The 14,033-nt window shown below is 39.4% G+C and overlaps 1 protein-coding gene across 5 annotated transcripts in view; it reads left to right on the forward strand.

Annotated features, from left to right (window-relative positions):
* The window catches only part of TBC1D23 (TBC1 domain family member 23), a 158,355-nt gene that overhangs the window by 61,808 nt on the left and 82,514 nt on the right, over positions 1-14,033 (forward strand). For 4 of the 5 annotated variants that reach the window (XM_070093991.1, XM_070093983.1, XM_070093985.1 and 1 more), the window contains one exon: positions 3,419-3,543. In XM_070093991.1, the coding sequence (XP_069950092.1) occupies positions 3,419-3,543 (125 nt within the window). Of the gene's footprint in view, positions 1-752; positions 1,002-3,418; positions 3,544-14,033 lie in introns of those variants that run through there. The other variant, XM_070093993.1, reaches the window with a different exon arrangement.

Here is a 14,033-nt window from a genome sequence, read left to right on the forward strand (position 1 = left end):
TACAGAATCTTTTTCTGAAGGTAATGAAACAAAGAGCACGAAATTTGATAGAAAATTGAGAAAATTACACTCGCGAATTTTACTGCATCAGCGATATTTACGCATTGGCAATTTTGTCCACTTTGTCTCCTATTTTAGGCCAATTACATTATTCCAGTTGACCAATTCTTAGCTGTTTTGCAAATATTACTTCTATTTTATTGATTGAGCACAATAAACTGCCTAATCAGCTATGTCAACTACCCAGTAAAGTGATCAGAAATTGGTAATTTGGCCAATTTCATGTAAAGTTCAAATTATTCCAATTTCAAAATAGGGTCTAGAATAAACAATGCAGGCATTCCTGACACTAAAATAACATTTCCTCTGTTTATTAGTTATGTTTCCAGTCTTTATACATGAATTCAATTTTGATTTTTTATTCACAAAGAATTTTTAGCCACTCCAAAAAAATAGAAGATTTATTGTTAAGCAATATTGTAATAATTGTATAAATAATATCACATTCATGAACATATATTAGACCCACCAATTAATGTGTATTGGATGCGTGACGTCATTTGTTAACTCTTGAACATTGGCAAAAATCAAATGTTTCTGCTACTTTGAGCTCAATTTCAAGCTATTTTCAGTACTAAAACCAATCAAAATCATCTCTATTTCTTTAATATATCTTCCTTTCTGTCAAATGAGACTAAGAAATTGCAAATAAAACTGTAAAAACCATAAGATATTACACCACAAAGTTGCTGTTTTAATCCTAAAACATGGTTGCAATTTTTTTTTCTCATTATGCACTGCTTGCTGCAGGTTTTGTTTTATATGGTGCACACTTACCAAAAAGATCCATTCTCTCATATCTAGGCCCAAATCTACCACTCACACCTTATCTGAATGAGCTGAGCTCTTGTTGTAGAACTACGGCTTGGACCCTCAAAGGGTTAAAAGTTACTCAAGATAGAGACACAGACATCGGAAGGTTTGTGTTGCTCCTGGTCTGCGTAAGTTCCACGCTCTCAACTTTATTAAACAAATTGTTTTATTGATTTCCATTCAGTAGCTGAAGGAGGGGTATTAATGTTGCAGTTTTATAACTGTAGTGTAAGCATGCCTCTGGCATGACAGTGATGGAGTGAATGATGAAAGTTTTTCTTTTTCGGGCCACCTTGCCTTGGTGGGAAACGGCCAGTGTGTTAATAAAAAATATAAATAATCCTAAATTTAATGGTGATGCATTGATCATCCGGTCTTGCATTTACAGTGGACCCTTGGTTATTGGCCATTCTGGATATTGGTTAATTTAGTGTTTGCCTACTTTTTTGGCTGAAATTCTATCCCGGTCATCGGCCGTTATTTTGGAGATCAGCCATATTGGACGCATTCACCCGCCTCTCCTCCGTGTTCATGAGTCAGTCAGGCTGTCTCTCTGGGCGAGTGAGGAAGCCTCCATGCATTCATCCAAACATTTTGCTGTAATCCATTGTTTTTTGTGGTTATTGATTGAGTGCAACTGCTAAATAAGTAACCATGGGCCCAAAGAAAGTTCCTAGTAAAGTTCCTTTGGTAAAGAGAGCGAGAAACACGATGGATTTAAGAAAGAAATTGTTGAATTGAGAGTGGTGTATGTGTACTTATGCTTGCCAGCATGTATGGGAAATCCAAATTAACAATCACTTCCATCCTGGCAAAGAAAGTAGAAATCAAGGAAGCTAATGTTGCAAAAGAGGTAAATGTGCTAACGAAGCAAAAGTCACCAATAATCGAAGATTTATTTTTATTTATTAACACACTGGCCGATTCCCACCAAGGCCCAAAAAAGAAAGATGTGGAGAAGATATTGTTGGTATGGCTCAACGAAAAACAATTAGCGGGAGATAGTGTTGTGGAGTCAATCACTTGTGAAAAGGCAAGACAGTTGCATGTGGATCTTGTAAAGAAAATGCCTGGAACGAGTACTGCTGTTAGTGAATTTAGGGCCAGCAAAGGCTGGGTTGAGAGATTTAAGAAGCATAGTGGCAGTAAAAGACAAAGAAGGGACTTAACTCCAGGGAGGGCTTTGGTACCTGAAGTCCGTATGGAGGGGGATTCCCCTTCCAAACAATAATCAGTCCTCCCTCTCTCCTCCTCCCCCCCTGTCTTCTATAAACCAACAAGAGTCTTCAATAATGGTCTGTAATAGTGATTTAAATGTTCATTTATTTATTTTATTTAGTTCTCATTTTTTGTGTATGTAAAACTAGAGTTAATCTTTCAAAAATGTTTTTTTGTTAATATTTTTGGATGTCTGGAACGGATTAATTGTATTTACGTTAATTCTTATGGGAGATATTATTTAGGTTTTCGGCCATTTTGGATTTAGGCCGACCTTCTGGAATGGATTAATGCCGATAACCGAGGGTCCACTGTATCATTCTGAGAGAATGCTCATATTTAAGCATTTATCACTATTGATGTTAGAATCTTCAAACCTGACCATTTATTGTTCTTAATGAGAGAACGTTAAGTCCTCATTGTTCATCACTCTTCAAAATTAAATTTTTTTTTTTTTCCATGAAGTACAGTGTACCATTGTTATAAGAATAATTAATATGTTTAACAGACTTGATGCAAAGCCCTTGGTTATGCAGAGTGTTTAGGACAACCTGGAAACTAACTAATATGATTACTTTGCCCAAAATTCATTGCATACTAGTGGCTTACTTTTGTACCTACCAGTGTTTAACAAGTTTTCACCAGATTGTTCAGAGAGACAGCATTCTGTGAGTGTGTGTACCCATCACAACTGTTACTATTATTGTGTTATTGGTGTAGTCTTGGTACTACCTCAGCATATATGGTTCTCTTTTTATACCTTGAGGGTATTCCTGGAGAGTGTTTCGAGGGTCAAGGCCTTCATGGCCCGGTCCATAACCAGGCTTGTGGTGGATCAGGGCCTGATCAACTAGGCTGTTACTGCTGGCTGTATACAATCCAAAATACAAACCACAGCCCGGCTGGTCAGGTACTAAGTGATTATCCAGTTCCCTTATGTATGCTGGGAGGCAGTTGAACAGTCTTGGGCCCCTGACACTTATTGTGTTGTCTCTTAGTGCATTCATGGTGCCCCTGCTTTTCATTGTAGAGATATTGCACCGCCTGCCAAGTCTTTTGTTTTTAACTCATCCCGGAGCCTTGCACACCTCTGACACATGTGGGTTTGGCACATTTTGTAATTGCAATTACAATTAAGGCTTTCAAAATTGAACAGTGAATAATATAACAGCCTCTCCATACACTATTCTATTTTGATTGTTTTTTCTTATATTTAAAAAATCATAATATACTTCAAGGAACTTTATAAAAGAGCTTACTGATATAATTGTTATATTGTAATCATTTTGTTATGCTGATTGTTTGTGGTCATTTCTCTGTTTTACAGTTGCGGAGTTTATTCTCAGCGGTGTGTAGCCTGGACGCTACGATGGCAGTGTGGGATATATACTTCCAAGAGCGAGACCCATTCTTTGTCCTCTTTCTTTCTCTGGTGATACTAGTTAATGCAAGGTGAGTGTAGTGTAGATATTGTGTGACTGGTGATACTAGTTAATGTATGGTGAGTGTAGTGTAGTGTAGATATTGTGTGACTGGTGATACTAGTTAATGTATGGTGAGTGTAGTGTAGTTTAGTTTTTGTGTGACTGGTGATAGTAGTTAATGTATGGTGAGTGTAGTGTAGTGTAGTTTTTGTGTGACTGGTGATACTAGTTAATGTATGGTGAGTGTAGTGTAGTGTAGTTTTTGTGTGACTGGTGATACTAGTTAATGTATGGTGAGTGTAGTGTAGTGTAATTTTTGTGTGACTGGTGATACTAGTTAATGTATGGTGAGTGTAGTGTAGTGTAGTTTTTGTGTGACTGGTGATACTAGTTAATGTATGGTGAGTGTAGTGTAGTGTAATTTTTGTGTGACTGGTGATACTAGTTAATGTATGGTGAGTGTAGTGTAGTGTAGTTTTTGTGTGACTGGTGATACTAGTTAATGTATGGTGAGTGTAGTGTAGTGTAGTTTTTGTGTGACTGGTGATACTAGTTAATGTATGGTGAGTGTAGTGTAGTGTAATTTTTGTGTGACTGGTGATACTAGTTAATGTATGGTGAGTGTAGTGTAGTGTAGTTTTTGTGTGACTGGTGATACTAGTTAATGTATGGTGAGTGTAGTGTAGTGTAGTTTTTGTGTGACTGGTGATACTAGTTAATGTATGGTGAGTGTAGTGTAGTGTAGTTTTTGTGTGACTGGTGATACTAGTTAATGTATGGTGAGTGTAGTGTAGTGTAGTTTTTGTGTGACTGGTGATACTAGTTAATGTATGGTGAGTGTAGTGTAGTGTAGTTTTTGTGTGACTGGTGATACTAGTTAATGTATGGTGAGTGTAGTGTAGTGTAGTTTTTGTGTGACTGGTGATACTAGTTAATGTATGGTGAGTGTAGTGTAGTGTAGTTTATGTGTGACTGGTAATACTAGTTAATGTATGGTGAGTGTAGTGTAGTGTAGTTTTTGTGTGACTGGTGATACTAGTTAATGTATGGTGAGTGTAGTGTAGTGTAGCTTTTGTGTGACTGGTGATACTAGTTAATGTATGGTGAGTGTAGTGTAGTGTAGCTTTTGTGTGACTGGTGATACTAGTTAATGTATGGTGAGTGTAGTGTAGTGTAGTTTTTGTGTGACTGGTGATACTAGTTAATGTATGGTGAGTGTAGTGTAGTGTAGTTTTTGTGTGACTGGTGATACTAGTTAATGTATGGTGAGTGTAGTGTAGTGTAGTTTTTGTGTGACTGGTGATACTAGTTAATGTATGGTGAGTGTAGTGTAGTGTAGTTTTTGTGTGACTGGTGATACTAGTTAATGTATGGTGAGTGTAGTGTAGTGTAGCTTTTGTGTGACTGGTGATAGTAGTTAAACATTTAACAACTTTATTTCTTTGTGTAGTATAAAAAGTGTGGTTTACACAATACAATATTGTTAGGCACAAAGAAGGCCATTAACATACATGAGCATTCTGGGCAGACTAATTCTATTGCTTACACACTTCTTAAGACAGACATAGGCTACTGAGAGGTAAATTTTAATTATGTATTATTACAAATGAGAGGTAGCAAAAATATTACAATTATTACAATTTACAATAGATTGGTGGCAAAATATTACAAGTAGCACAATTTACAATAGTACAATTTTAAGTATGTATTAATACTTTAAACTGTTTCAGTGATCTTAAGTTAATTGAGATTTATTAAGTAATTTCAAATTGGCTCTGTGATTTCAGGCTATGGCAAGATTATAAGAGATGGTGAAGTAATAGAAAGTACAGAAGTAGAGGTGATTTTGATTGGTTTTAGCACTGAAAATGGCTTGAAACAGAGCTCAAAGTAACGGAAACATTAAATTTTTGCCGATGTTCAAGAGTAAATAGATGACTGTACACGTCTAATACACGCCAGATTTTGGGTCTGATATACGTTCACAAATGTGCTGATATTATTTATACAATTATTACAATATTGCATGACAGTAAATCTTCCATTTTTTGGTTTGAATAAAAATTCATTATATGAATTAAAAATGAAAATGGAATTCATTTGTAAAGCCTGGAAACATAACTAATGAACAGAGGGAATGTTAGTTTAGGGCCAAGAATGCCTGCATTGTTTATTCTGGACCCTACTTTGAAATTGGAATATTTTGAGCTTTGCACTAAATTGGCCAAATTACCAGTTTCCAATCACTTTATTTTGTAGTTGAAACAGTTGAGTTGGTGAATTCTTGTGCTCAATCGATAGAATAGAAGTAATACTAGTGAAATACCTAAGAATTTGGTTGACTGGAATAAAGTAATTGGCCTAAAATGGGAGTCAAAGCCGGCAAAATCGCCGATGCATAAATATTGCAGACTCATCAAAATTCACGAGAGCATAATTTCATCAGTTTTCTATCAAATTTTGTACTTTTTGTTTTATTACCTTCAGAAAAAGATTCTCTACCATTTCATAAGAAAAAATAAAATTATTTTTTGAAAATTCTTGGACACTGGTGTGCACTTTGAAATTTGGCCTTTGGACCCTGAAAGGGTTAAGGGCCACCACTAAGAGAAGCTGTATTGGTGGAGGTGGAGGCTTCTGCCAGCACCACCATCACACTTAAACAATGTATGTCAGTAATTTTTTTTTTTTTTTTTTTTATCACACTGGCCGATTCCCACCAAGGCAGGGTGGCCCGAAAAAGAAAAACTTTCAACATCATTCACTCCATCACTGTCTTGCCAGAAGGGTGCTTTACACTACAGTTTTTAAACTGCAACATTAACACCCCTCCTTCAGAGTGCAGGCACTGTACAGTGGACCCCCGCATAGCGACCTTAATCCGTGCAAGAGGGCTGGCTGTTATGCGAAATGTTCAGTATGCGAATGAATTTTCCCCATAAGAAATAATGGAAATCAAATTAATCCGTGCAAGACACCCAAAAGTATGAAAAAAAATTTTTTTACCACATGAAATGTTAATTTTAATACACACAAACTGAAAAAGGCATGCACAATTACATGACACTTACTTTTATTGAAGATCTGGTGATGATTGATGGGATGGGAGGAGGGGAGAGAGAGTGTTAGTGTTTAGAAGGGGAATCCCCTTCCATTAAGACTTGAGGTGTCGAGTCCTTTTCTGGGGTTACTTCCCTTCTTCTTTTAATGCCACTAGGACCAGCTTCAGAGTCACTGGACTTCTTTCGCACAACATATCTGTCCATAGTGGCCTGTACCTCTCGTTCCTTTATGACTTCCCTAAAGTGTTTCACAACATTGTCAGTGTACAGGTTGCCAACACGGCTTGCAATAGCTGTGTGAGGGTGATTTTCATCAAAAAAGGTTTGCACTTCAAGCCATTTTGCACACATTTCCTTAATCTTTGTAGTAGGCAATTCCTTCAATTTCTCTCTCCCCTCCTTTGAACCAGTTTCCTCAGGTCTGGCCTCTTGCTCTTGAAGTTGATCTATCAGCTCATCAGTGGTTAGTTCTTCATTGTCGTCCTACACCAACTCTTCCACATCCTCCCCACTAACCTCCAACCCCAAGGACTTCCCCAATGCCACAATTGATTCCTCAACTGGTATACTCCTCTCAGGGTTAGCCTCAAACCCTTCAAAATCCCTTTTGTCTACACATTCTGGCCACAGTTTCTTCCAAGCAGAGTTCAAGGTCTTCTTAGTCACTCCCTCCCAAGCCTTACCTATAAGGTTTATACAATTGAGGATATTAAAGTGATCTCTCCAAAACTCTCTTAGAGTCAGTTGAGTTTCTGAGGTCACTACAAAGCACCTTTCAAACAGAGCTTTTGTGTACAGTTTTTTGAAGTTTGCAATAACCTGCTGGTCCATGGGCTGCAGGAGAGGAGTGGTATTAGGAGGCAAAAACTTCACCTTAATGAAGCTCATGTCCCCATAAAGTCGCTCTGCCACGTCTGTAGGATGACCAGGGGCATTGTCTAACACCAGGAGGCACTTAAGTTCTAATTTCTTTTCAGTTAGGTAATCTTTCACATTGGGAGCAAATGCATGGTGTAACCAGTTATAGAAAAAGTCCCTAGTGACCCATGCCTTACTGTTTGCCCTCCACAGCACACACAAATTATCCTTGAGGACATTCTTTTGCCTGAACGCTCTGGGAGTTTCAGAGTGATACACTAATAAAGGCTTAACTTTGCAATCACCACTAGCATTGGAACACATCAACAAAGTAAGCCTGTCTTTCATAGGCTTATGTCCTGGGAGTGCCTTTTCTTCCTGAGTAATGTAGGTCCTGCTTGGCATTTTCTTCCAAAACAGGCCTGTTTCATCACAATTAAACACTTGTTCAGGTTTCAGTCCTTCAGTTTCTATGTACTCCTTGAATTCCTGCACATATTTTTCAGCCGCTTTGTGGTCCGAACTGGCAGCCTCACCATGCCTTATCACACTATGTATGCCACTACGCTTCTTAAATCTCTCAAACCAACCTTTGCTGGCCTTAAATTCACTCACATCATCACTAGTTGCAGGCCTTTTTTTAATTAAATCCTCATGCAACTTCCTAGCCTTTTCGCTTATGATAGCTTGAGAAACGCAATCTCCTGCTAGCTGTTTTTCATTTATCCACACCAATAAGAGTCTCTCAACATCTTCCATCACTTGCGATCTCTGTTTCGAAAACACAGTTAAACCTTTGGCAAGAACAGCTTCCTTGATTGCCTTTCTGTTGCCCACAATAGTAGAGATGGTTGATTTGGGTTTCTTGTACAACCTGACCAGGTCGGTGATACGCACTCCACTTTCATACTTATCAATGATATCTTTCTTCATCTCTATTGGAATTCTAACCCTTATTGCTGTAGGGTTGGAACTAGAAGCTTTCTTGGGGCCCATGGTCACTTATTTTCCAGAAACAGCACCGAAAACACTGTAATAATACGAAATATTCCGATTGTATGCTTGAATGTTACCGCGGAGGCTGGCTGGTAAACAATGCCACCGGCGGAACATATGAGGCTGGCTCAGGCCGCACATTGGACGCGTCTCGGACGAAGGGCGCTGAGCGGGTTTTTGGGCGGTATGCGAGGCAAAATTTTAGCGATCAAAGCGTCCGGTATGCGGATTGTCCGTTATGCAAGGCGTCCGGTATGCGGGGGTCCACTGTACTTCCCATCTCCAGGACTCAAGTCCGGCCTGCCGGTTTCCCTGAATCCCTTCATAAATGTTACTTTGCTCACACTCCAACAGCACGTCAAGTATTAAAAACCATTTGTCTCCATTCACTCCTATCAAACACGCTCACGCATGCCTGCTGGAAGTCCAAGCCCCTCGCACACAAAACCTCCTTTACCCCCTCCCTCCAACCTTTCCTAGGCCGACCCCTACCCCGCCTTCCTTCCACTACAGACTGATACACTCTTGAAGTCATTCTGTTTCGCTCCATTCTCTCTACATGTCCGAACCACCTCAACAACCCTTCCTCAGCCCTCTGGACAACAGTTTTGGTAATCCCGCACCTCCTCCTAACTTCCAAACTACGAATTCTCTGCATTATATTCACACCACACGTTGCCCTCAGACATGACATCTCCACTGCCTCCAGCCTTCTCCTCGCTGCAACATTCATCACCCACGCTTCACACCCGTATAAGAGCGTTGGTAAAACTATACTCTCATACATTCCCCTCTTTGCCTCCAAGGACAAAGTTCTTTGTCTCCACAGACTCCTAAGTGCACCACTCACTCTTTTTCCCTCATCAATTCTATGATTCACCTCATCTTTCATAGACCCATCCGCTGACACGTCCACTCCCAAATATCTGAATACGTTCACCTCCTCCATACTCTCTCCCTCCAATCTGATATCCAATCTTTCATCACCTAATCTTTTTGTTATCCTCATAACCTTACTCTTTCCTGTATTCACTTTAAATTTTCTTCTTTTGCACACCCTACCAAATTCATCCACCAATCTCTGCAACTTCTCTTCAGAATCTCCCAAGAGCACAGTGTCATCAGCAAAGAACAGCTGTGACAACTCCCACTTTGTGTGTGATTCTTTATCTTTTAACTCCACGCCTCTTGCCAAGACCCTCGCATTTACTTCTCTTACAACCCCATCTATAAATATATTAAACAACCACGGTGACATCACACATCCTTGTCTAAGGCCTACTTTTACTGGGAAAAAATTTCCCTCTTTCCTACATACTCTAACTTGAGCCTCACTATCCTCATAAAAACTCTTCACTGCTTTCAGTAACCTACCTCCTACACCATACACTTGCAACATCTGCCACATTGGTCCCTATCCACCCTGTCATACGCCTTTTCCAAATCCATAAATGCCACAAAGACCTCTTTAGCCTTATCTAAATACTGTTCACTTATATGTTTCACTGTAAACACCTGGTCCACACACCCCCTACCTTTCCTAAAGCCTCCTTGTTCATCTGCTATCCTATTCTCCGTCTTACTCTTAATTCTTTCAATTATAACTCTACCATACACTTTACCAGGTATACTCAACAGACTTCTCCCCCTATAATTTTTGCACTCTCTTTTATCCCCTTTGCCTTTATACAAAGGAACTATGCATGCTCTCTGCCAATCCCTAGGTACCTTTCCCTCTTTTATTTTTTTTTTTATTATCACACCGGCCGATTCCCACCAAGGCAGGGTGGCCCGAAAAAGAAAAACTTTCACCATCATTCACTCCATCACTGTCTTGCCAGAAGGGTGCTTTACACTACAGTTTTTAAACTGCAACATTAACACCCCTCCTTCAGAGTGCAGGCACTGTACTTCCCATCTCCAGGACTCAAGTCCGGCCTGCCGGTTTCCCTGAATCCCTTCATAAATGTTACTTTGCTCACACTCCAACAGCACGTCAAGTATTAAAAAACCATTTGTCTCCATTCACTCCTATCAAACACGCTCACGCATGCCTGCTGGAAGTCCAAGCCCCTCGCACACAAAACCTCCTTTACCCCCTCCCTCCAACCCTTCCTAGGCCGACCCCTACCCCGCCTTCCTTCCACTACAGACTGATACACTCTTGAAGTCATTCTGTTTCGCTCCATTCTCTCTACATGTCCGAACCACCTCAACAACCCTTCCTCAGCCCTCTGGACAACAGTTTTGGTAATCCCGCACCTCCTCCTAACTTCCAAACTACGAATTCTCTGCATTATATTCACACCACACATTGCCCTCAGACATGACATCTCCACTGCCTCCAGCCTTCTCCTCGCTGCAACATTCATCACCCACGCTTCACACCCATATAAGAGCGTTGGTAAAACTATACTCTCATACATTCCCCTCTTTGCCTCCAAGGACAAAGTTCTTTGTCTCCACAGACTCCTAAGTGCACCACTCACTCTTTTTCCCTCATCAATTCTATGATTCACCTCATCTTTCATAGACCCATCCGCTGACACGTCCACTCCCAAATATCTGAATACGTTCACCTCCTCCATACTCTCTCCCTCCAATCTGATATTCAATCTTTCATCACCTAATCTTTTTGTTATCCTCATAACCTTACTCTTTCCTGTATTCACCTTTAATTTTCTTCTTTTGCACACCCTACCAAATTCATCCACCAATCTCTGCAACTTCTCTTCAGAATCTCCCAAGAGCACAGTGTCATCAGCAAAGAGCAGCTGTGACAACTCCCACTTTGTGTGTGATTCTTTATCTTTTAACTCCACGCCTCTTGCCAAGACCCTCGCATTTACTTCTCTTACAACCCCATCTATAAATATATTAAACAACCACGGTGACATCACACATCCTTGTCTAAGGCCTACTTTTACTCTTCCATACATTTATTAAATAATTGCACCAACCACTCCAAAACTATATCCCCACCTGCTTTTAACATTTCTTTATCCCATCAATCCCGGCTGCCTTACCCCCTTTCATTTTACCTACTGCCTCACGAACTTCCCCCACACTCACAACTGGCTCTTCCTCACTCCTACAAGATGTTATTCCTCCTTGCCCTATACACGAAATCACAGCTTCCCTATCTTCATCAACATTTAACAATTCCTCAAAATATTCCCTCCATCTTCCCAATACCTCTAACTCTCCATTTAATAACTCCTCTCCTATTTTTAACTGACAAATCCATTTGTTCTCTAAGCTTCCTTAACTTGTTAATCTCACTCCAAAACTTTTTCTTATTTTCAACAAAATTTGTTGATAACATCTCACCCACTCTCTCATTTGCTCTCTTTTTACATTGCTTCACCACTCTCTTAACCTCTCTCTTTTTCTCCATATACTCTTCCCTCCTTGCATCACTTCTACTTTGTAAAAACTTCTCATATGCTAACTTTTTCTCCCATACTACTCTCTTTACATCATCATTCCACCAATCGCTCCTCTTCCCTCCTGCACCCACTTTCCTGTAACCACAAACTTCTGCTGAACACTCTAACACTACATTTTTAAACCTACCCCATACCTCTTCGACCCCATTGCCTATGCTCTCATTAGCCCATCTATCCTCCAATAGCTGTTTATATCTTACCCTAACTGCCTCCTCTTTTAGTTTATAAACCTTCACCTCTCTCTTCCCTGATGCTTCTATTCTCCTTGTATCCCATCTACCTTTTACTCTCAGTGTAGCTACAACTAGAAAGTGATCTGATATATCTGTGGCCCCTCTATAAACATGTACATCCTGAAGTCTACTCAACAGTCTTTTATCTACCAATACATAATCCAACAAACTACTGTTATTTCGCCCTACATCATATCTTGTATACTTATTTATCCTCTTTTTCTTAAAATATGTATTACCTATAACTAAACCCCTTTCTATACAAAGTTCAATCAAAGGGCTCCCATTATCATTTACACCTGGCACCCCAAACTTACCTACCACACCCTCTCTAAAAGTTTCTCCTACTTTAGCATTCAGGTCCCCTACCACAATTACTCTCTCACTTGGTTCAAAGGCTCCTATACATTCACTTAACATCTCCCAAAATCTCTCTCTCTCCTCTGCATTCCTCTCTTCTCCAGGTGCATACACGCTTATTATGACCCACTTCTCGCATCCAACCTTTACTTTAATCCACATAATTCTTGAATTTACACATTCATATTCTCTTTTCTCCTTCCATAACTGATCATTTAACATTACTGCTACCCCTTCCTTTGCTTTAACTCTCTCAGATACTCCAGATTTAATCCCATTTATTTCCCCCCACTGAAACTCTCCTACCCCCTTCAGCTTTGTTTCGCTTAGGGCCAGGACATCCAACTTCTTTTCATTCATAACATCAGTAATCATCTGTTTCTTGTCATCCGCACTACATCCACGCACATTTAAGCATCCCAGTTTTATAAAGTTTTTCTTCTTCTCTTTTTTAGTAAATGTCTACAGGAGAAGGGGTTACTAGCCCATTGCTCCCGGCATTTTAGTCGCCTCATACGACACGCATGGCTTACGGAGGAAAGATTCTTTTCTACTTCCCCATGGACAATAGAAGAAATAAAGAAGAACAAGAGCTATTTAGAAAAAGGAGAAAAACCTAGATGTATGTATATATATATGCATGTGCGTGTCTGTGAAGTGTGACCAAAGTGTAAGTAGGAGTAGCAAGAAATATTTAGATTTTAACTTATAAATAAGAAATATTTACATTTTAATTTATAAATAAGTAAGTTTATTCAGCTATACACAAATACAGTTACATAGGTTATCATACATAGCAGCATATGTGTAAAGTACCTAGGATAACCAAAAAAAAGTCAGAGTGACTTACGTATTTCCATTGGGGTCCTTTTATATTTATACTTAATATATTTACTTAATTCTAGGTAGTAGGTTGGTAGACAGCAACCGCCCAGGGAGGTACTACCGTCCTGCCAAGTGAGTGTAAAACTGAAGCCTGTAATTGTTTTACACGATGGTAAGATTGCTGGTGTCTTTTTTTATCTGTCTCATACACATGCAAGATTTCAGGTATGTCTTGCTACTTCTACTTACACTTAGGTCACACTACACATACATGTACAAGCATATATATACACACCCCTTTGGGTTTTCTTCTATTTTCTTTCTAGTTCTTGTTCTTGTTTATTTCCTCTTACCTCCATGGGGAAGTGGAACAGAATTCTTCCTCCGTAAGCCATGCGTGTTGTAAGAGGCGACTAAAATGCCGGGAGCAAGGAGCTAGTAACCTCTTCTCCTGTATATATTACTAAATGTAAAAGGAGAAACTTTCGTTTTTCCTTTTGGGCCACCCTGCCTCGGTGGGATACAGCCGGTGTGTTGAAAGAAAGAAGATATTTACTTAATATATTTAATATATTTACTTAATATATTTAGTATATTTACTTAATATATTTATTTTCAGATAGTCGGACTTGAGTCCTGGAAATGGGAAGTACAATGCCTGCACTTTAAAGGAGGGATTTGGGATATTGGCAGTTTGGAGGGATATGTTGTGTATCTTTATACTTATATGCTTCT

The sequence above is a fragment of the Cherax quadricarinatus genome, chromosome 4 (genome assembly GCF_038502225.1).
Source record: "Cherax quadricarinatus isolate ZL_2023a chromosome 4, ASM3850222v1, whole genome shotgun sequence".
In the NCBI taxonomy this organism is placed as follows: domain Eukaryota; kingdom Metazoa; phylum Arthropoda; class Malacostraca; order Decapoda; family Parastacidae; genus Cherax; species Cherax quadricarinatus.